We start from the raw sequence: 23,645 nt of genomic DNA, 5'->3' as shown, positions 1-23,645 counted from the left end.
CTCATGGTCAGTCCTCGTGGCATCCACGTAGGGCCTTTGTCAGAAGAGAGAAATCAAAAGTTAACTTGTCCCCGACGGCATCGGGATGACACATTTGGACAGAGAAGTTTCTTTTTCTGTTACACCCATGTGGGTGACACCGAGGCCAGAGTTCATAAAGGGGTGGGGCCCAGCGTGCCAACTCAGCAATTTCCAGGTGCTCGATGGCATATAAGGAGCCAGAGTCCTGCAGAGTGTCACAGGAGGAGGAGATAGGCTGTGACCAGGAGGAGAAGCAGAGGACGGCGAAGGGACTGAGACATGGCGGCCGGCCCAGCACCCGAGGCCAGGTATCACCCGGCCCCTGCAACACCCCAACTCCTGAGCCCCTCCTCCAGGTTCCCTGATGGGGACCCACCGTACCCCAGGGGCTGCTCTGCTTGTCCCTCCCTCCTGATGGACCTTCTGTGTCCATCTAGGACCTCTCAGCTGTGGGCACTCTGCCTGTCCCAAGAGGAAAGGTTGCCAAATGTTCATCCAAGCAGGGATCTGGGCCATCGGGACTAATGTGAAATGGCGATGCCAGGAGCGGTGACCAGCATAGTGCAGGGGGAGCCTCGACAGAGGCTCTGACACCGTGCAGTGCCCCTGGGGGCCTAACCTGACAAAATGACCAGGCTGGCTTCTCCAGGAGCCTCGGTTCGGGTCAGAGAGGAAGGCCGGTGGCTCCAGCAAAGCGAGTGGACGCCCATCCTCTATGGGTCTGGCTGGGATGTGGGATGCATGGGGAGATCAGGGTGAAGGGGAAGAGGTTTGGGATGGAGGAGGGGAGCACAAGGACGTGCTCCATGTCTCTGGGTTCCCCCCTCCTGTGTCCACAGACCCCTGATGGATGAAAGGACCTTCCTTGATAACTTCAGTCATCTGAATTACCTGAAGGAGACCTACCTGTGCTATGAGGTGGAGAGCATGCAGGACGACCTCTGGATCCCAATGGATGAGTACAAGGGCTTCCTGCGCAACAAGGTGACTGACCAAAGCAGGCAGGACACCCTGATCCTGGGATGTTCAGGGAGAAGGTTCTCAGTGCACAAAGGCTGTCCTCAAACTCGTCACTGTTGGTCTCCACAGCTGCTGTGGCTCTGTCTAGAGTCAGGTGGGGCAGCTTCTGCTGTGATGGGTGGCTTTGAGCCACACAGCGAAAACCAGCCACATGATCACAGGGAATGTCCAGAGAGCCCAAATTCTTCCTATCTGTCCGTCCGGTCACTCTTGGGAGATCTTGGCCGGGGTGCTGGTCACGCAACTGCATTGCCTGCTGCGCTTGGCCCAGGGGTGCGCCATCGACCCCTAGGTTCCCGTACACACCCGCCACGGGCTCTGCACTAGCACAGTCGGCAGGATTCGTCCCTCGTACCTGAGTCCCGGCTTAGAAATCCTTCCTTCTGCAGGTTGGGCAAACCTCTATGATGCTATGAACTGCACATGACATAATTTCCCAGACACCACTCCCTTCGTGCCCCTCACCCCATTCCTCTCTGCAGAGTGAGCCGTTTTAGCAGAGTGCCTCGCTTGGGCTCAGCACAAGGTGTGGCCCAGAGTAGAAGCCTGCAGAGGTGTTGGCGCACAGGTGGACATGGGGACAGGGGAGTAGGTGGAGAGCTGGGTAAATCCCCCCTGGGAGAAGCACCCACTTCTGTGGCATCAGGCTCATGACCCTGGAGCTCACCTGGCCTTCACCCTCCATCCTCAGCCCTTCACCTCCTCCCTGCAGGGCCAGACTAGGTGGGGATCTTGCAGGCATAGACCTCGGGCGGTAACTTAGAGGAGCTACACCCACTCGGGAATCAAGATGTATCGTATTTAATTCAATAGTTTAAAAATTAAAATTCATGCGAATTCCACGATGAACGAAATATCAGTAACGGATGAGGACCGATCAGTTACAGAGCCACAAGGAGCCATCGTTTGCTGATGTCTATTAGAAAGTCACCTCTGCTGATCTGGCCCTTGGTAAAATGCTGATATTGTTTATCGTGAGGCTGGTCTCACATTTGATCATGTCAATCCTGCCTTGAAATATCATTCATTTTGATGCTGAGCTGTGTTTCCCCTTCTATTTTGGGCTGGAGGCCTGTGCCCCACCTGCCTCACCCTGGTCCCAATGTCCACCTGGTCACAGTCAATGACAGAACACTTATCACCCTCTTCTGTGCCCAGAGTAGTTACAGGACATGGGAACGGTGTCACGCAGAGCCGATCTTCCTGGAGCGGATGGCTTCTTGGAATCTGGACACGGAGCTGCGCTACAGGATCACTGTTTTCATCTCCTGGAGCCCCTGCCCAGACTGTGCCAATGACCTGACTAAATTCCTGAGAGAGAACAGACACGTGAACCTGCGCATCTTCGCTGCCCGCATCTATGACTACCTTCAGGGCTATGAAGCCGGGCTGCGCGCACTGAAGGCGGCTGGGGCCGAAGTCGCCATGATGACATTCCAGGGTCAGCACGGGAGTCATGGGGGGTGGGTTTGAGGTCGGCTGGTGAGGCCTTGGGAAGTTGCTAGAAAGAGGCGGGCAGGATGAGAATCCCCGGTGGAGAAGCCTGGTAGCTGCCAGCAGAAGGGGCGCTGGACTCTGGGAGGACTGGGGAGTGGACCTGAAGACAGTGCAGTGGAGGGAGGTGGTGCTGGGAGTGGGGGAGGGGTGTAGACCTTCACGAAGGACTTAGGGGCTTCCTGAAAGCATCTGATGGGGCCACCTCACACTCCCGTTGGAAGAAATACAGGCGTGATGAGCTAGGTCCCAGGGAAGAAGCGAGAAGGGAGGCAGTGGAATTATGATGGGGAAAGTTTGTCTGTAAGAGGCAGACACTCTGTGCTGCTCCCCGTTCCCCAGGGCTGGAGCTCACCCTTACCCCACCCCCTTCTGCTCTTTCAGAGTTTGAGTACTGCTGGAAAAATTTTGTGGACCACCAACAGGATGAGGATAAAGCCTTCCCGCCCTGGGATAACCTGGTTCTAAAGAGTGAAGGACTATCTCAGAGGCTGGCGGGCATTCTCCAGGTGAGGGCTCCACCATCCCTGCTGCCCCCCTGCCTCCTCCCACCTCCCCTTCTCTCCCTGAGCCTTTCCTTCCCTTTGCTCAGAGCCTCCTCTGGGTCACCTGCTCCCTCCTGGGGCACCAGCTGCATCCCTCCCTTCCCCTCTCACAAGGAGTCTGAGCTTCCTCACCTCCTTGTGTCCCTCCTTCCTTCCTTGTCTCTGTCTCTGCCCCGGACCTCGTCCCTGTTCATCTTCCCAACACCCTGCTACGTTCATCTCCTTCCAGAATCAGGAAGACTGAAGGATGGACTTCGATCTCGCTATAGCTGGCAGGAGAGTGCTTTGGAACAGAATAAAACATTTCTGCAAGAAATGGAAACTCGCATCCTCCACCCTCTCTGGATAGATGCAAAGCAACCAGCAAACCGCTACGAGCTATAAGAAATAGTAAATTTAAGAAACCTGATAGATTTATTTTACATTTAACATCCGTCGTTCCAAATATCTATCAGTAAGATTCTATTCAATAGTATCAGAATAATTTTTGATTTTTAGAGAAATAATTATGTATTTTAATTGTTTTAAAGCAAAAGCAATAAAATAAAATGTAAAATTATTCCCAAACACTTTTCCGTAATGTGTCACGAGGACCAAATCGTGCAATAAACACTTGCGAATGTGCAAATGCCTTTGTCTTTCGTAGGTACCTTCGTGGTGGGGGAGTTGTAGCAGGGCTCACGCTGGTCAAATAAAAATCAGTAACGTTTATAGGAGGGGGATCTGGAATTTAAAAGCCTGGACTCATCGTCAGACTATTAGACGGGCAGCAGCACCGTTTTTGAAACGACGGACGATGCAATAAGAGAAGAGAAAGACGAAGTGTAAACACGGGAAGGAACATTCGAACGGGCAGGTTTAGGGGGGCAGGGAGTTGCCCAGTCCTCAGCCCATTCCCAACTTCACCGTCCTGGTAAGGGAGCTAGAAGGAGGGACTTCCCTGCCACAGGACGACCTCTGCCCTTCACAGCGCCTAGGCCCAAGCGGGCCCCTTCGCAGGCACCAGATGTCTCTCCCGCCAGCATCGCTGTAGAGCCTGGACGGTGCCGAGTGAGCCCCTGGCAGCTGGGCATCCTGCACAGGGCAGCGAAGGCCGCAGGTCTCTCCTCACATGTCAGGGCCCGACCCGTGTCCAACCTCACACGATGACTGCAAGGAGCCGGGGTTGGGGTCATTTCATTTGAGACACTGGAAGGGTAGAGAGTAAAGGACAGGCGATGACCATGGATAGGACTGAGTCAAGGGGGTTCACGGCCGGAAAGGAAGAACTGACAGACAAGGTCACCTGGACAGATGGAAGCAAAGGAGGGGAGCGGGGTGGGCAAGGCCAGTGGGAGGAGGGGACAAAGCAGGGTCCGGGGCCAACGAGGAGAGGATGAGGGACAAGAAGGAGTCTAAGGACAGGACACTGGGGAAGATGGGTCCTGGCAGGGGTCTGTGGTTGCCAGGGAAAGAAGCCTGTCTGGAGGAGCTGCAAGTCCCCGTTCTTTCTAGGAGAAGATAAGGAAGTACGTGAGTTGGTACCAGCTCCCCTCCCCTGCTCGGCACCACAGGCCCACTGTGTCAAGACACTGTCTGCCACGCTCCCGCCCCCCGTCTCGCCCTAGGTGCTTGTCTTCTGCTGGCCTTCTCAGGTGTCCGTGACGGCTGCCCATTCAGACATCACGTCTCAGGCCAGCAGGGCATGAGAAAAACGACGGGACCCACCCTAGGAGTTCTGAGCCTGTCCATCCTCTCAATGGATACTTGTAGTTACTTCTCTGTAGGGTGAGTGGTAGGGAACCCTCTGATGTATTCTTTCTATTGGTGTTTTATTTGGGGAGCCGCCGGCCACACGTGTCCACTGCGCTCTTGAAACGTGGCAAGTATGAAATACGCATCTCCTCTCAAGGACTTAGCATGAGGAAAGAAGGTAACCTATCCCGTGAAGAACTCTTGTATGAATTCTTATTCATTACATATTGAAATAAGATTTGAGAGATGTTACGTTATGAACAGTAAATCCATCCATCTCTCTCAGCTTTTGAACACTGGGTATTTCAGAAGGTTGCAGGACGCGAGTGACATCAGGGGCCCAGGACATCGGACGTTGTTATCGAAATAAGCACTCGGCATTTTACATGTTATATTCTTTTCTGCATCTTCCACTGGCTTTGCTCCTGCCTGTGAGGAGAGTATAGGGGGGCCCATACCTGGTTTTCAAAGACCCCCCTCAACAAGGGCATACGTGAGTGGTTCTTTGTTCCTTCCACTTGGCAGCAGATGTAGCAGCCATTTCGGTGTTTGGGGGTCGGCAGGTTGTAAAAATGGAAGTAGAAATAGTCATGATATAACCGCTCCATTGGGTTTCTGGGGGCAAAAGTGAAAACCAAAAATGCAGAGTGTGCCCTGGAGTTTCTCCCATTTGGTGTCACCTGAACACAGAGCTCTGCACCCCTGGGTGATGTGCCTCCCCCTACCCTCCTTGGCCGTGAGCATCTTCTACTGCCTCCCAGGCAGGAAGACTGGGGAGCGGCAGGGGACGGGGGCTGCAGGGACACCAGGGACCAGAGTCCCCTCCCGTGGGGGCCCAGGCTCCGCGCCTTCCAGCAGCACACGCCCAAGCACCCCTAGATTCCTGCCCACCCCACCCCGCAACGCATTAGAAACACAGAACTGAGTAACAAAACCCCCTCTGCATCAAAATAGTAGCTTTTAATATTGCAGTCAATCCACGCCCGACTTTTCACGGAGGCATGTTATGTTTTACAGATCGGATTAACACCTAAATCCACAGGCTCCGGCTACTGGTCTAAGTATCCTGTGTCTCTGAACTCATCTACTCCTCCTCCAGTCCCGGAGGACCCATCCCATCTTAGAGAGAAGTAAGCAGGGCACAATGAGGGGATTAGCATGCCCAGGTCCCCTGTCTGGTAAGTGACAGCCCTGGTCCCCTGTCCGGGCACAGCCATGCCATGCCCAGCTATCACATTAGGTGACTTGGTGGGGTGCGCTGTCTCGGGTGTGGTGCTCTTGTCTACTTAATTGTGAACTAGGAGCATTTCTCCCGACCGAGGCATCTTTTCCCCGGTCCTAGGCTGGTGGTGCAGTGATAACCGTGAAAGTCGTGGATGTGAGAACAGTCTGCATTTACTTTTTGCTCCCAGCGGAGACATCCTTGGAAAGGATGGTTTATCTTCTTGCCCCAGACAGCTCTTCTCACGCTGTGTGTGTAGTGGGGTCAAGGGCATAGAAAATTGATCAAAGTGTTTCCAACTAAATTCACCAACGGCTTCACTCAGGCTTTAGTCCCAACCTAAGTGTTAACAGAACTCAGGAAAGATGGGAGATCAGGCAGCCGTCGCAGGCACGCAGGGGACGGCCCAGCCCCAAGGACTTGCGGGCTGAGAAGGGGACCAGGAAGACGGCAGGACTGGGGGCAGGCACAGAGGGGGCCGTTCAGAAGCAGTAGTGCGGGTCTCCCCAGAACAGGCTGTCCCCCCAACGGAGCGGTCCTGCGGAGAAGGAACCCAGACAGGAAGAGAAGCCAGCTGGAGAGCAGCAGCAGCAGCCGCCCCAGGACAGAGGCTCCACAGGGGTCAGACAGAGGCCCCAGAGGCACAGAGTGGGCAGCGGTACCTGCTCCAGGGCTTCAGGGTGTAGCCTTCCCGCCAGGCTTCTGTCACTTTTCTCCAGACCTGGAGATGCATTTCCTCTCACAGTGCCCGGCCTTAGGGAAGTCCCTCGTCTGAGTGACCGGCCAGCCTTCTCAGCTGAGGCGCCACACCCTTCCTGCTTTGGCAGCAGGGGTGGGAGGGCCCTGGGGTGTGGCCTCCTCCAGCTCACACCCACCTTCTCTCCATCTCTGGGGCCCTCCCTCTGGGCAGAGCTCCCCCTCAGTGGCGACTGGCCCCTCTGGGCAGCAGGACCCACCCTTACTGCAAAGCGAAAGATAAAGTAAGGAGGGCAGGGAGAGGGGATGCGACAGGCCCTGAGGGTGACCGCAGGACAGAGGCCCCACCTCCCTGGGGAGGGGCCGGAGCCCTCTCCACAGCCGCCCTGCACCCAGCCCTGTGCCCGGTGCCCTCTCCCTCCCTGCCCAGTGAGAGGAGGAGCAGGCTGGGCGAGCACTCCTGTGTTTTCCCCTGCTCTGCAGAAGGCAAGGGGCAGATGTGCTGTGAGTTCCTAGCTCTGTGCCGGGTCCTCTGCATCGTGCGTCCCCTCAGTGATTGCATGGCGAGCAGGAGGTGAGCATGCTCTGCTCTCTCTTCCTCTTCTTATTAGGACACATGTCCCTCCTGGGGTCCCACCCTCGTGACCTCATCTAAACTTAACCACCCCCCAAACTCCCACCTCCAGACACCATCACACAGAGGGTTAGGCCTTCAACGTATGCATTCGGGGGACCCTAACATTCAGCCGGTGGCCCAGTGGTTTCGCGGCTGCCTCGTCGCCCTGCAGCGCAGCGGGCGGGGCTGCCCGACACCCAGGCTCCACGTCCGCCTTCCCCGAGGTTATGGTCAGTGCTAGTGACCGGAAGCCCAGCGTGAGAGGGGGTTCGGCTGGGGCATCGCTGCCCTGAGCAGGACCGAGACCTCCTCGTGGGACTAGGAGGACGGGAGCCTGGGTGGGGAAGTGCGGGGTCCCCAGCAGATTAATTGATCGTGCGTATTAATGGGAAGACTCTCGGGAAGCTGCGGGGTGGGGGGGGGCGCAGGCCCCGTGGTTTTCCTTTCCCCAGACGACCAGGTCCCTCAGCGAGTGTGCTTCTCCCTCCCCACGGTCCGCGGCACGACGGCTCCTGTCTGCGTCTCTCCGTAAAGGCTACCTGCCTCCTTGGGGGTCGTCCGCAGAGGTGGTACCCTTCGCATCTATCTCTCTGGCCATTTGCTCTTTTACTTGACATTATGCCATTCCCATCAGTGGATCCCACATGGGGACCCAGCGCTGACTGTCATTCAGGCTGCCGTCCCCCGTGTCGGCACTGAGCGACCATCTGTTCCTTTCCTCTGGGGGGTCAGTCCGATAGCTCTCGCTTTCCCACCATCACGGACAGGAGTCACCTGTTGTGTTCTCGTGCGTCAGACCCTCTAGGGAAGGGTCTAGAACAGAAAGAGCGGGCACACGGGGCGCGGATATCAACGCCCATCCCTGGCATTGCCAAGCTTTTCCCAAAGCTCTCCGCCAGGGAAGGAGAAAGAAAGGCGTCCCCATCCCCACGTCCTCACCGGAGCAGGTATTAGGGACCTCGCGCGCTCTCGCCTGACGGGGTGTGAGCGCTCTCCCCCTGAGCTTTGCTTTCACATTTTCCTGATGTCCAGAGAGACCTCGTATCTTTTTATATTTTCTGTGCCTCCCGTTCTCCTCTGCTATAGAACTAACTGTTGGCCGAATCTTTTGCACATTGTTCTGCAAGGCAGTTTGTCTTTCCCTCTCGCTTTATAAGAATTGTTAGATATTCTGGATTGTGATCCTTTCCCAGTTACATAAGTGGCAAACGCTTAATGCGTGGCTCAATTCTTTCTCTTCTCACATATAGATGTATCATTTTTAATGTTTTCACAAGTATCGGATTTTCCGTGTATGTATGTGATATGACGTAGATATCTGATACTTAATTTCGGAATAGAATCGAGGAAGATGAAAGGCTCTGGGGAGATGCAGCAAAGCCAAGGGGCCTGGAGAGAGAAAAGTGAGGGAGGGAAGCGGGGAAGGGAGGAGGGCGGAGGGACTGGGGACAAAGCAGACAGGGAAGCTGAGAGCATGGGGGGGCAGAGGGAGGCTGCAGGAGCCCTGGAGAATGGGGTGACTCCAGAGCGGAGGTCTCCCCACGAACGTCAGGAAGGCCAGTGATGGGTGCAGCGGGAACCAGAGGGGCCTGTGGCGGCTCGCAGCAGGGCGCCTTCAGGCATCTGTGTAGCCAGGGCTCAAAGGCCCTCCCCGGGGGGTCCACGAAGTCTTCTTGGCATTTTGCAAACTCTGCAGTGGAAGAGGAGACGGTCAGATTCCACGCAGGAGCAGAGGCCACCCCGCCACATATGTTCCCCTCCAGTGCCTCGCCCTTACCCCAAATGTCCTCCCACATGGACGCCGAATCTGTCCCCACTGTCACAGTTCTAACCCAGGGTCTGCACTCCCCGAGGACTGCCTGGGGAGTCCCCTCCAGGCAGCTGACCCTGGACGCTTGGGCCCTCGGGGGTGCCCGCTCTGAGCAGGGTCTCAGCTCCCGCAGGTCTGCTGGGAGGTCTCTGGAGTAGCGTCAGGGCACAAAGTCCTCGGGCGAGGTCGCTGTGTTCAGTCAACAACGTGATCACATGCAGGACTGGGCTCCAGGAAGGAAATGTCCCATTGGCCCATGCGGCACCTGTGCACACCAGCTTCTCCAGAACGTTCCAGGAAGTGTGAAGGACATTCCACGCGGTGAGATTGCCCGGGGAAGAGGAGAAGGAAAGCGGGGAGCCGTGGGGTGCATGATCAGGCTTCCCGGTCACAGGCCGCTGTCCGCGCTCCGGCTGCCTGCCCCAAACACTTGCTGTGGGGCCCAGGCAGAGCTCCCAGACCCACCAGGCCCAGGAGATATTTGGCTGTGTCACCCTCCATCACATGCTATCTAAGTCCTTCTTTTATGATGTTCCCCTAAAACTTTGTTTTTTCACGTTTAAAAAAAAAGGCAAAAGCAACCAATGTGTGTTTCTATGGATTTCTATTAGATTTACATATGATTTCAGTTTTGTTCGTTTCTTATTCAATTTATTACAAAGCATTTCCTACGGGTTTTGTCCCTATACTCAATGGAAGGAGAAGATGTTCGTGTGAGGGTATATACACCATTACAAAATCAAAATGACAAAATAACAACAAAAAATGTCAAAAGACCCCAAACCAAGGCCAAAGTTGCGTCTTCTTTCTTGACAACCTCGGGCCTGCCCAACACGTCTCCTGTGACTTCCCATGGCCATTTCCACCGGGTTCCAGCATTCGCTTGTGCTTCCGTGTCCTGATCCATCACCTCTGACATCACTGTGACCAGTGAGCGTGAACCCCACTCCCTCGTCCCCACATCCCGCCTTGCCTTCAAGGCGATGTCACCGAGTTCGGACCCTCAACCCCTGCCCTCTTCCGTGTAGACTCTATGTCTCCCTGTGTCCACCAGTCTCCCTGGGCTCCCATCTTTGTCAAATGAAGACTTAAAGTCTCCTGTACTCCTCCCCAATCCCCACCTCCCAGATTCTCTCCTCCGAAGCTTCAGATTTTCATTTTGCATTTGGAACAACAAATATTCTGCTGTATTAAACACCCGTCATTTCCACAGTTCGAATCTAAAGGTGGCAGCTACTTGTCTCTGCAGAAGCAGGCAGAGATTCCCCTCCCTTTCATAGAGTTGCAGTGTCACTTCGGCAATGACACTTATGCATCTGGAAGCAAAGATGTTTAGTTGTCAACTACAGATTCCCCTTCTCTAGGCATTAGCTCATTTTTCCTTGACCAGTGATCATTGTTGTGAGCACTAACTGCCCACATGAAGGTACCTACAAAATAAAGGCATTTGCGCATTCACAAGTGTTTATTGCACCATTTGGTCCTCGTGATACATTACGGAAGAAAAGTGTTTGGGAACAATTTTACATTTTATTTTATTGCTTTTGCATTAAAACAATTCAAATACATAATTATTTCTCTAAAAATCAAAAATTATTCTGATATTATTGAATAGAATCTTACTGATAGATATTTGGAACAATAGATGTTGAATGTAAAATAAATCTATCAGGTTTTTTAAATTTACAATCTCTTATAGCTCGTTGCGGTTTGCTGGTTGCTTTGCATCAATCCAGAGAGGGTGGAGGATGCGAGTTTCCATTTCTTGCAGAAATGTTTTATTCTGTTCCAAAGCACTCTCCAGCCTGCTATAGCGAGATCGAAGTCCATCCTTCAGTCTTCCTGATTCTGGAAGGAGATGAACGTAGCAGGGTGTTGGGAAGATGAACAGGGACGAGGTCCGGGGCAGAGACAGAGACAAGGAAGGAAGGAGGGACACAAGGAGGTGAGGAAGCTCAGACTCCTTGTGAGAGGGGAAGGGAGGGATGCAGCTGGTGCCCCAGGAGGGAGCAGGTGACCCAGAGGAGGCTCTGAGCAAAGGGAAGGAAAGGCTCAGGGAGAGAAGGGGAGGTGGGAGGAGGCAGGGGGGCAGCAGGGAGGGAGGAGCCCTCACCTGGAGAATGCCCGCCAGCTTCTTAGTTAGTTTTTCACTCCTTACACCCAGGTTATCCCAGGGCGGGAAGGGTTTATCCTCATCCTGTTGGTGGTCCACAAAATTTTTCCAGCAGTACTCAAACTCAAACTCTGAAAGGGCAGGAGGGGGTGGGGTAAGGGTGAGCTCCAGCCCTGGGGAACGGGGAGCAGCACAGAGTTTCTGCCTCTTAGAGACGAACTTTCCCCATGATAATTCCACTGCCTCCCTTCTCGCTTCTTCCCTGGGACCTAGCTCATCACGCCTGTATTTCTTCCAGCGGGAGTGTGAGGCGGCCCCATCAGATGCTTTCAGGAAGCCCCTAAGTCCTTCGTGAAGGTCTACGCCCCTCCCCCGCTCCCAGCACCACCTCCCTCCCCTGCACTGTCTTCAGGTCCACTCCCCAGTCCTCCCAGAGTCCAGCGCCCCTTCTGCAGGCAGCAACCAGGCTTCTCCACCAGGGATTCTCATCCTGCCCGCCTCTTTCTAGCAACTTCCCAAGGCCTCGTCTGCCCACCCCATCCCCTGTCAGTCCCGTGCTGACCCTGTAAGGACATTATGGCAACTTCGGCCCCAGCCGCCTTCAGTTTGCGCAGCCCAGCTTCATAGCCCTGAAGGTAGTCATAGATGCGGGCAGCGAAGATGCGCAGGTTCACGTGTCTGTTCTTGGTCAGGAATTTAGTCAGCTCATCGGCACAGTCTGCGCAGGGGCTCCAAGAGATGAAACAGGTGACCCTGTAGCGCAGCTCCGTGTCCAGGTTCCAAGAAGCAATGTCGCCCAGGAAGATCGGCTCTGCATGGCGCCGCTCTGAGCCCTCGTCAGCACCCTAGGCACAGAAGAGGGAGAAAAGTGTTCTGTCATTGACTGTGACCAGGGGGAAGATAGGACCAGGGTGAGGCAGGTGCGGCACAGGCCTCCAGCACAAAATAGAAGGGGAAACACAGCTCAGCATCAAAATGAATGATATTTCAAGGCAGGATTGACATGATCAAATGTGAGACGAACCTCACGATAAACAATATCAGCATTTAACCAAGGGCCAGGTCAGCAGAGGTGACTTTCTAATTGACATCAGGAAATGATGGCTCCTCATGGCTCTGTAACTGATCGGTCCTCATTTCCGTTGTTGATATTTCGTTCATCGTGGAATTCGCATGAATTTTAATTTTTAAACTATTGCATTAACTACGACGCATGTTGATTCCAGAGTGTGTGTAGCTCCTCTAAGTTAGCGCCCGAGGTCTCTGCCTGCAGGAGCCCCACCTAGTCTGGCCCTGCAGGGAGGAGGTCAAGGCCTGAGGACGGAGGATGAAGGCGAGGTGAGCTCCAGGGTCATGAGCCTGATGCCACAGAAGTGGGTGCTTCTCCCAAACGGTATTTACCCCGCTCTCCACCTACTCCCCTGTCCCCATGTCCACCTGTGAGCCAAAACGTGCAGGATTCTACTGTGGGCCTCACCCTGTGCTGAGCCCAAGCGAGACACTCTGCTAAAAGGGCTCACTCTGCACAGAGGAATGGGGTGAGGGGCGCCAAGGGCTTGGTGTCTGGGAAATTAGATGAATGTCATGTGCAGTTCATAGCATCATAGAGGTTTGCCCAACCTGCGGAAGGAAGGATTTCTAAGCCGGGACTCAGGAATAAGGCACGAATCCTGCCGACTGTGCTAGTGCAGAACCCGTGGCGGGTGTGTACGGGAACCTGGGGGACGGCGGGATGCCCCTGGGCCAAGAACAGGGAGCCATGCCATTGCGTGACCAGCACCCCGGCCAAGATTTCCCTGGAGTGACCGGACAGACAGACAGGGAGATTTCGGGCTCTCTGGACATTCCCTGTGACCATGTGGCTGGTTTACGATGTGTGGCTCAAAGCCACCCATCACACCAGAAGCTATCCGCACCTAACTCTAGACAGAGCCACAGCTGCTGTGGAGACCAATAGCGACGGGTTTGTGGACACCCCGTGTGCACAGACAGCCTTCTCCCTGAACATCCCAGGATCGAGACATCCTGACTGCTCTGGTCAGTCACCTTGTTCTGCAGGAAGCCCTTGTATTCATCCAGTGGGATCCATAAGTCGTCCTGCATACGCTCTGTCTCATAGCACAGGTAGGTCTTGTGCGGGTAAATCAGATTATTGAAGTTATCAAGAAAGGTCTGTTCATCCATCAGGCCTCTGTGGACACAGGAGTGGGGAATCCAGAGACATGGAGCACGTCCTTGTGCTCCTCTCCTCCACCCCAAACCTCTTCCCCATCACCCTGAGCTCCCCATGCACCACACATCCCAGCCAGACCCATAGAGGATGGGCGTCCACTCGCTTTGCTAGAGCCACCTCCCCTCCTCTCTGACCCCACCCGAGGCTCCTGGAGAAGCCAGCATGATCCTTTCATCAGGGTTGGCCTCCAGGAGGACTGCACAGTGTCAGAGCCTCCGTCGAGGCTCCGCCTGGAGTAGGCTGGTCGCCGCTCCTGGCATCGCCATTTCACATTTGTCCCGCTGGCCCAGATCCCTGCTTGGTTTGAACACTTGTCACCCTTTCCTCTTGGGACAAGCAGAGTGCCCATCAGCTGACAGGTCCTAGATGGACACAGAAGGTCCATCAGGAGGGAGGTGCAAGCAGAATAGCCCCTGGGGTACGGTGAGTCCCCATCAGGGAACCTGGAGGAAGGTTCAGGAGTGGGGTGTTGTACGGGCCGGGTGATACCTGGCTTCAGGTGCTGAGCCGGCCGCCATGTCTCAATCTCTTTGCCGTCCTCTGCTTCTCCTCCTGGTCACAGCCTATGTCCTCCTCCTGCGACACTCTGCGGGACTCAGGCTCCTTATATGCCATGGAGCACCTGGAAGTAGGTGAGTTGGCATGCTGGACCCCACCCCTTCATGACCTCAGGCTACCGATGCCACTCATATGGGAGTAACACAAACAGGAACTTCTCTGTGCCAATGTGTCATTCTGATGTCGGGGATAAGTTATGTTTTGATTTCTCTCTTCTGACAAAAGCCCTACCTGGATGCCACGAGGACTGACCATGAGCAAATGAAGCCTCAGAGGCTAAGGTCAGTCTGGGCAGCATGGCACAGCAAGACAGGAGGCGAGAGGGCAGCTGAGAGGCCCTGTTCATGCTGAGGAGGCCCGGGAGTGAGACACAGAGCCCCTGTCCAGGCTCCCTGGGGCCTGCTGCATGAGGGACAATGGGATGTGAGCCATGAGGGAGATTCTGCTCTGAGAGGCAGCAGACGACCTTCATCCCAGTCCAGGAAGGGCCGGGAGGGGACCAAATTGTGCCCAGGTCTCCTTAGCAACACATAACGTAAGTGTAAGAACCTGGACATGAAGCGTTTTTACACCCATTACACAGGGGAGAGAACGGGCTCTGAGAGGGAACAGGGCTTGGCGGGGATGCCCAGGGAGCAGAGGGGAGCAAGGCTGCCCACCGCCCGGAAAGGGAGGCCACCCGTGCTCCTTCTGTCCACCACTAGGCCGTGAGGAATGTGGGGACCGTCGAATTCCAGGCTCGGCGGTGAGCCTGAGCCCTAGCTGGCTGTGCTTTCCCCGAGGGCTGCCCCTCTGTCCCATCAACTCCCCATCCTGGTTCCTGTGAGACCTCCCTGTGCTGGCCCAGCAAGACCACCCAGGGGATGCGCCCAATGTGGGGAGAGCCGGGCCAGACCCCCGATCCCACCCTGGTTGCCGCGCGGAAAACCAGGCCGCTCGCCCTCCCGGGCTGGCCCGTCACAGCCTTAGAGTACACCCTCAGCGCAGCATCCTGTCTTCTCCACGGCCCCCTCCACCGCACCAATGGGGGCCTCCCCTGGCTCTGCACTGCGCCCCTCCCATGCCCTCTGTCCTCTCGACCTTGGTCCCCTGGACCAGAGAGCAGCCCCTGGCGGGAGGCCTGAGTGCTTTTCGAGTGAGAACTCAACCGGCACGTGTCGCGTGTGTCCCACTGGTGGCCATGCTTCCCAGGTCTCAGGCTCCACACCAACACGTCCGCCACCCCCAGGAGTTGCCAGTCCCCCTGAGCTGAGACGGCTTGTCTACAAGGACCAGGTCGAAGACACCAGGCCTGGGGGCCCTGAGAATTTCCCCAACACTGTCCCCAGGACTTGCCTTCCGGGGAGGGAGGATGGCATCGTGATCCAGGCCATGCTCTGCTCCCGTACCCCCAAAGTCTCCTCCAGTCACTCAACACACAGAGTGCTCCTCGGTCCTCCTCTCACCTCTCCCCACAGCTTTCAGAGGAAGGGTCTGCTGTGCATGAGACCTGTGCTGGAGGCAGCTTGCGACCCCAGAAGTGTGGGGTCTTGCTGCACAATCCCCTGTGCCTTGGGGCTACAAACCTGCTTCTGATCCCCGTCTTCTCATACCCAGCCCGGCCAGTCACCCTTAAACCTTCCTATCCCTGCTGACTCCTGGATGCCCCTGTGCGATGCAGACAAGCCTGGCCGAGCTTGTGTCCGTGTCTGGAAGTCAGTCGTGCGGTGAATGGCTGTACACGGCAGCTCAGAGAATCCGTGTCCTGTGAAGGCAGTGGGGACATCACACGTGACAATATCTTGGGTTACCCGAGTCACAGTGACAAGGGACCAGAGGATAAGGAGATGCCAGCTCAGACTGGGTGAGCCTCGCCTCTCTGTCTCTGGCCCCATGCCCTTCCTGAGGCCCCCGCCCACCCTAACTTTCTCCCCAAGGCCCTCCCTGGAGCCTGGCTCCCTAGGGACAGCAGAGGCCCAGGGACAAGTGCTCCCTCTCCCGGTCTCCCTCGGGCCAGGGCAGGACATTGCACAGGCCTCAGTAGAGTCTAGTGATGAACTCTGGTCCAAAAGGTCCCACTGGACAGCACCGACGTGACGGGCTGCAAGCGCTCAGCTGACCTCAGGCCATGAGGTAGGAAGAAAGAAGAAAAGAAAGCCTGTCCTTTCTGGGGACTGGCGGCCCCACGTCCGCCTCTGGAACACTGAGCGAACATGTGACATGACCCCTGCGTCTGTTGGAGTTTTCCACCGAGGTGTGCCAGGGCCGAGGAAGGAAGGACCTAGGTGCCCCGTGAACGAGAGTGGGTGCGTTGGGGAGAGCGGCTCCCTGAGCAAGTGCAGACTGTGCTGGGATTTGTCCCATTCCCCTGTCAGGGAAATGGGGAGCAGAGCAGGGTACCCTGAGGGGCCCAGAACAGGGTCAGAGAGACAGACTGAGGCTCACAGACCCTGCGGAGGGTGCAGGGTCCACTCTGTCCTCGTCCCTCCGGGACTGCAATGGGTGGTCTGTAAGTGACTGGAGTCTGGGCCAGGCTGCTCTGTATGAGGTCCCAGCTCTGCCTTCCCTGCCGTCCTGGAGCCCACGGCCAGCGCAGGGTCTCGGCATGGACGCCAGATTGTGTCACATCCTGAGATCCTGGATCTCAGGCCCCATGTCATGGACAAGGCTGTGAGTGTGGGGATCTGTGGGGTTGGAGACCTCAGGAGCTGAGGTCACTGAGTGTCTGGGTCAGGGCAGCCTGCCCTCTGACAGCACAGAGTGTAAGGACCCTTCTCCCAATGAAACCACTTGTCTTCTACCCGGGTCTTCCCCTTTGCTCAGAGTGACTGTATCTTGTGGGTTTTCCATCATTTGTTTTCAGGAATCAAGGTGAGGCTCTTGTCAGAGCCCAGACATTGAAACCAGCGGAGCAGATAATGATGAGTCTTTTTCGCAAACCCGCCTTGGGAGGTGACGACATCTTCTGGTTTCCTGAGGAACTGAGATAGGGTTTCTGGGAGAACCCTCGGAGGCTGCTTTTCGTCATGTCACTGTGTGTGTGTATATGGGTGTGAGTGTGCCTGGTGCGCCAGGGCTGTGCTTGGGCTTGTTGCCCAGACATAGCTGTGTGCCAAGCCAGGTCTTTGATATGTATATGACACCTGAGGTCCCATAGGCTATCCTGAGTTGGACCACCAACTATAATCAAGGAAATTAGCCATAGCCGCAGAGGCAGAAAGCAGTGTGGAAGGCCCTGGGGACAGACACAGAGCTGAAGCCACAGCCTTGACCCCTCTGTAGCCCAGGCAGTGTGTTCCGTCTGCTCCCTGAGCCTCCTTCATGGCCGAGCTCTCCTCCTTCTGGGGTTAGGGTAGGGGAGCTGCACCTCTCCTGCTGCCCCTCTGTCTGGGTATAGCCCTGGACACCCCTTCTTTCCCCAGGAACTGGCTGTGTCTTGGGTCTTAGCCGAGGTCGGCAGTGCCTGTGCAGCACTGAGCACCTACTGTGCGCCCAGCTTCCCTGGTGCCAGCATGAGCAGAAAGTTTGAGTATTAGTGGATTACTTATAGATTGAGTGATTTCTTGAACAAGGGATTTTCCCTCTTTTTTAAAGAAAAATCATCATTTGTTGAGGAATAACTCTCTCAAACACTGTGTGAGCATTTGATTTTCACGGTGTCATTTAACTGTCACTACAGCCCCATGGTTGGTCACTATCAGTGTCCCTGTGTTTCAGGGGAGGAGCCCGAGGCCAGGAGGTTAAGTCAGGGCCAAGGTTCGTGACTGTGCAGGAGGCTCTGCCCAGGGTCAAGTCCATGTCCTTCTGACTCTAAAGCACCTGTGTAGAGACTTGTCCCAGGAAAGACTGATGCAGCTGCTTAGACGCAGGGGAGGCAAGAGGGGCTGTGGAAGGATGGCCCCCGGGATACTGGGAGGGCCTTCTGGGTGGGGCCACAGGTGGGGAGGCAGCGGGAAGGTCAGGCAGGGGGCGCAGGGCCAGACCCAGAGAGAAGGGCCTGGAGAGAGGAGAAGGTGGGGCCAGGACTGGGGATCCCAGAGGGAGCGGCAAGAAGGCCTCAGAGACAGGGGAGGGCGCTGGGGTCCGCAGTGGAGCCACATGGAAACTGTAAATTTGAGGTTTTCCTTCAGTCGCCCTCACGTAGATATCGACACTGATCAACAGGGTATAAAGACTGGAAGGTGTGGGGTTGGCCGTTCTCTTTTGTTTTCCCTGCGAGGAGACCCAGTGCCTGGAGGTGGGCAGCCACCTGAGGCCCGAGGTCAGCGGCGGGAGAAGAAAAACGCAGAGAAGTGCGCTAGGGGACGAGGTGGGGCCTGAGTCCTGACAGCACCTCTGATCAAGAAAAGTAAAATTTTCCGTGCAGCAGGAGACGCCTTGGTAAAGGAACAACAGGGGCCCCTGAAAGAACCATAGCCCGTCCCCGAGTGAAGGCCGAGGACACTTCAGCTAGTATGACGAGCCAAGAGCCTGATGCAAGGCAGACTCCTGCTTCCCACCCCCGACCCTGCGTCACTAACGGATCTTTGCACGTTGTTGTGTTTGCAACACTGAGCACCTACTGCGAACACTGTAGAGGGAGCAGAGATGGCTCAGAAAGGGTCCAGGAGCTCACTGACCCGAGGCCTCCCTCTCACCCCCCAGGAGGACGGTCCCTCTGAGAACAGAGCCACACCCACACTGGTCCAGAACTCAGGGGCAGGTGACAGCCACAGCTTCCTGGAGCCACTTCAAGGTTGTCGGAGCCTGAGGAACAGAAACAGCCTCCATTCACTTGCCTCCAAGGACCTAGGTGGGCCCGGGGGTGCCCAGGGGGGTTGGGCCCGTCTCGGGACTCAAGGAAACAGTATGTCGGATGGAGCTACAGGTCTTTCTCTCCCTGACTCTCTGCATCTGTCCGGAGCAGATGGACATTGGCAAGGTGAATAATAGCCATGATATGAGTCAATCGTCGCGTATTTCTTTTGTGCTGAGGGTCACCTCGCTAGCATGTGGCAGAGTCAAGATTCAAACCCAGCCGAGGCAGAGGCCTCGGGCCAACGCCGGGAGCCGGGGCCGGAGCGGAGGGTTCTGAGCAGGGAGAACGGGGAGTGCAGTGGGGAAAGGAGAAAGAGGGTCACCGGCTTGTGTCACGTCACGGCCGCCAACCCTTCCTCCCGGGCCGTGGCGAGCCTGGACGTCTTACGTCCATCTCTAGGCTGTGACCCTGGAGGTGGATTATGACAGCCAACTCTTCCTGAGGATGTCCCCAGGACTTTAGGGGACACAAATACGACAAAAAATGCGCTTTGCACTCAGCGGTACTTGGGCAAACAGGCCCAGCCAAGCCCCAGCCCAGAAACGGTGCCCGGAGGACATGGAAACGTGACAAAGAGGAACCAGCTCCAGGCTCCCTGGACACACCCAGATGCCCAGCTCCCTCTGGTCAGAGCAGAGGTTGTCATAACCCCCTAGGCAGGCTTTCCAGGAAGAACCTCATCATCACGTTCGCTTCTTTGGTTTTGATTTCTGTGCTGTGACAGCACCCCGATTCCACCGACAGGAGCAAGTGACCCTAACTCTGCAAACTGAAGTCACTGTGGGTAAACGGGTCCACCCAGGAGAAGACAAGTGGTTTGACATTGGGAGAAGGGTCCCACGCTCTCTGCAGCTGCCTGTCTGCCACCTACCCTGGTCCCACATATCCCGAGGGCCCCATTTCCCAAAGTCCCCAGTCTCAGAGCCTTGTCCATGACATGGGGCCTGAGATCCGGGATCTCAGGATGTGACACAATGTAGGGTCCATGCTGAGACCCTGCGGTGGCCATGGCCTCCCGGGCGGCAGTGAAGGCAGAGCTGGGACCTCATACAGAGCAGCCTGTGGCAGAGTCAAGATTCAAACCCAGCTGAGGCAGAGGCCTGGGGCTGACACTGGCAGCCGGGGGCCAGATCAGAAGGGTTCTGAACACGGAGAATGGGGAGTGCAGTGGGGAAAACATATCTTATCCCCGACGGCATCGGGATGACACATTTGGACAGATAAGTTCCTGTTTGTGTTACACCCATGTGAGTGGCATGCGTGGCCTGAGGTCATGAAGGGGTGGGGTCCAGCGTGCCAACTCACCTACTTCCAGGTGCTCCATGGCATATAAGGAGCCTGAGTCCCGCAGAGTGTCGCAGGAGGAGGACAGAGGCTGTGACCAGGAGGAGAAGCAGAGGACGGCGAAGGGACTGAGACATGGCGGCCGGCCCAGCACCCGAGGCCAGGTATCACCCGGCCCCCGCAACACCCCAACTCCTGAGCCCCTCCTCCAGGTTCCCTGATGGGGATAGCTGTACCCCAGGGGCTACTCTGCTGGCCCCTCCCTCCTGATGGACCTTCTGTGTCCGTCTAGGACCTCTCAGCTGATGGGCACTCTGCCTGTCCCAATAGGAAAGGGTGACATGTGTTCACACCAAACAGGGACGTGGGCCAGCGGGACAATCGTGAGATGGCGATGCCAGGAGCGGTGACCAGCCTACTCCAGGCGGAGCCTCGACAGAGGCTCTGACACCGCGCACTGCCCCTGGGGCCAGACTCTGACGAAAGGACCGGGCTGGCTTCTCCAAGAGCCTTGGGTGGGGTCAGAGAGGAGGGCAGGTGGCTCCAGCAAAGCGAGTGGACGTCCATTCTCTATGGGTCAGGCTGAGATGTGGGGTGCATGGGGAGCTCAGGGTGAAGGGGAAGAGGTTTGGGGTGGAGGAGAGGAGCACAAGGACGTGCTCCATGTCTCTGGGTTCCCCCCTCCTGTGTCCACAGATCCCTGATGGATGAAAAGACCTTTCTTGATAACTTCAATAATCTGAATTACCCACGCAAGACCTACCTGTGCTATGAGGTGGAGCTCCTCGTGGGCGAGAACCACATCCCACTGGATGACTACAAGGGCTTCGTACGCAACGAGGTGACCGACCAGAGCAGGCAGGACTTCTCCATCGTAGAATGTTCAGGAAGAAGGTTCTCAGAGCACACGGGCTGTCCTCCAACCCGTCGCTATTGGTCTCCACAGCAGCTGTGGCTCTGTCTAGAGTCAGGTGGGGCAGCTTCTGCTGTGATGGGTGGCTTTGAGCCACACGTCGGAAACCAGCCACATGGTCACAGGGAATGTCCAGAAGCCCGAATTCTCCCTATCTGTCCGTCCGGTCACTCCTGGGAGATCTTGTCTGGGGCGCTGGTCACGCAACTGTATTCCCCGCTGCGCTTGGCCCAGGGGCTCCCCGCCGACCCCCAGGTTCCCGTACACACCCGCCACGGGCTCTGCACTAGCACAGTCGGCAGGATTCGTCCCTCACCCCTGGAACCCGGCTTGCAAATCCTTCCTTCTGCAGGTTGGGCAAACCTCTGTGATGCTATGAGCTGCACATGACATTCACCTAATTTCCCAGACACCAAGCCCTTGGCGCCCCTCACCCCATTCCTCTGTGCAGAGTGAGCCCTTTTAGCAGAGTGTCTCGCTTTGGCTCAGCACAGGATGAGGCCCAGAGTGGAAGCCTGCAGAGGTGTTGGTGCACAGGTGGACGTGGGGACAGGGCAGTAGGTAGAGAGCAAGTAAAATCTCTCCCGGGAGAAGAACCCACTGCTGTGGCATCAGGCTCATGACCCTGGAGCTCACCTGGCCTTCACCCTCCGTCCTCAGCACTTCACCTCCTCCCTGCAGGGCCAGACTAGGTGGGGCTCCTGCAGGCAGAGACCTCGGGCGCTAACTTAGAGGAGCTACACACACTCTGGAATCGAGATGCGTCGTATTTAATGCAATAGTTTAAAAATTAAAATTCATGCGAATTCCACGATGAACGAAATATCAGCAACGGAAATGAGGACCGATCAGTTACAGAGCCACGAGGAGCCATCGTTTGCTGATGTCTATTAGAAAGTCACCTCTGCTAATCGGGCCCTTGGTAAAATGCTGGTATTGTTTATCGTGAGGCTGGTCTCACATGTGACCATGTCAATCCTGCCTTGAAATATCATTCATTTTGATGCTGAGCTGTGTTTCCCCATCTATTTTGTGCCCCACCTGCCTCACCCGGGTCCCATCGTCCACCTGGTCACAGTCAATGACAGAACACTTCTCTCCCTCTTCTGTGCCCAGGGTGCTGAGATGGGCTTTCAACCCTGCCACGCAGAGCTGATCTTCCTGGAGCGGATGGCTTCTTGGAATCTGGACACGGAGCTGCGCTACAGGGTCACCTGTTTCATCTCCTGAGCTGGCTGCATTCCTCAGAGAGAACAGACATGTGAACCTGCGCATCTTTGCTGCCCGCATCTGTGAGCGATTCCCAGGATATGACGCCGTGCTGCGCGCACTGAAGGCAGCGGGGGTCAAAGTCGCCATGATGACCTTCCACGGTCAGCACGGGACTCACAGGGGTTGGGGTGGGCAGGTGAGGCCTTGGGAAGTTGCTAGAAAGAGGCGGGCAGGATGAGAATCCCCGGTGGAGAAGCCAGGTTGCTGCCTGCAGAAGGGGCGCTGGACTCTGGGAGGACTGGGGAGTGGACCTGAAGACAGTGCAGGGGAGGGAGGTGGTGCTGGGAGCGGGGGAGGGGCGTAGACCTTCACGAAGGACTTAGGGGCTTCCTGAAAGCATCTGATGGGGCCGCCTCACACTCCCGTTGGAAGAAATACAGGCATGATGAGCTAGGTCCCAGGGAAGAAGCGAGAAGGCAGGCAGTGGAATTATGATGGGGAAAGTTTGTCTCTAAGAGGCAGACACTCTGTGCCGCTCCCCGTTCCCCAGGGCTGGAGCTCACCCTTACCCCGCCCCCTCCTGCCCTTTCAGAGTTTGAGTACTGCTGGAAAAATTTTGTGGACCACCAACAGGATGAGGATAAACCCTTCCCGCCCTGGGATAACCTGGGTGTAAGGAGTGAAAAACTAACTAAGAAGCTGGCGGGCATTCTCCAGGTGAGGGCTCCTCCCTCCCTGCTGCCCCCCTGCCTCCTCCCACCTCCCCTTCTCTCCCTGAGCCTTTCCTTCCCTTTGCTCAGAGCCTCCTCTGGGTCACCTGCTCCCTCCTGGGGCACCAGCTGCATCCCTCCCTTCCCCTCTCACAAGGAGTCTGAGCTTCCTCACCTCCTTGTGTCCCTCCTTCCTTCCTTGTCTCTGTCTCTGCCCCGGACCTCGTCCCTGTTCATCTTCCCAACACCCTGCTACGTTCATCTCCTTCCAGAATCAGGAAGACTGAAGGATGGACTTCGATCTCGCTATAGCAGGCTGGAGAGTGCTTTGGAACAGAATAAAACATTTCTTCAACAAATGGAAACTCGCATCCTCCACCCTCTCTGGATTGATGCAAAGCAACCAGCAAACCGCAACGAGCTATAAGAAATTGTAAATTTAAAAAACCTGATAGATTTATTTTACATTCAACATCTATTGTTCCAAATATCTATCAGTAAGATTCTATTCAATAATATCAGAATAATTTTTGATTTTTAGAGAAATAATTATGTATTTGAATTGTTTTAATGCAAAAGCAATAAAATAAAATGTAAAATTGTTCCCAAACACTTTCCTTCCGTAATGTATCACGAGGACCAAATAGTGCAATAAACACTTGTGAATGCGCAAATGCCTTTATTTTG

At 55.7% G+C, this 23,645-nt stretch overlaps 2 protein-coding genes across 2 annotated transcripts; one reads left to right on the top strand and one right to left on the bottom strand.

The window, feature by feature from the left end:
• The first annotated feature begins 278 nt into the window (after positions 1–278).
• Positions 279–23,400, top strand: LOC120596571 (DNA dC->dU-editing enzyme APOBEC3-like). The gene is given in 12 exon segments (XM_039855044.1): positions 279–329; positions 861–1,005; positions 2,200–2,482; positions 2,920–3,044; positions 14,067–14,136; positions 15,291–15,446; positions 20,257–20,287; positions 20,820–20,964; positions 22,153–22,262; positions 22,264–22,409; positions 22,841–22,965; positions 23,231–23,400. Coding segments are annotated over 12 exon segments (1,380 nt in total). The 5' UTR covers positions 279–300; the 3' UTR covers positions 23,246–23,400.
• On the bottom strand, positions 10,812–14,022 carry LOC120596573 (DNA dC->dU-editing enzyme APOBEC-3G-like). Its single transcript, XM_039855046.1, has 5 exons — positions 13,994–14,022; positions 13,318–13,462; positions 11,834–12,116; positions 11,272–11,402; positions 10,812–11,006 (listed from the first exon to the last, which is right to left on the bottom strand). Exons 1-5 carry the CDS (start codon positions 14,020–14,022, stop codon positions 10,992–10,994), a joined length of 603 nt encoding a protein of 200 aa, XP_039710980.1. The 3' UTR covers positions 10,812–10,991.
• Positions 23,401–23,645: the final 245 nt, after the last annotated feature.

Source organism: Pteropus medius, unplaced genomic scaffold (genome assembly GCF_902729225.1).
Source record: "Pteropus medius unplaced genomic scaffold, Ma_sr-lr_union100, whole genome shotgun sequence".
NCBI lineage: Eukaryota > Metazoa > Chordata > Mammalia > Chiroptera > Pteropodidae > Pteropus > Pteropus medius.
This window is presented reverse-complemented; position numbering and strand designations above follow the sequence as displayed.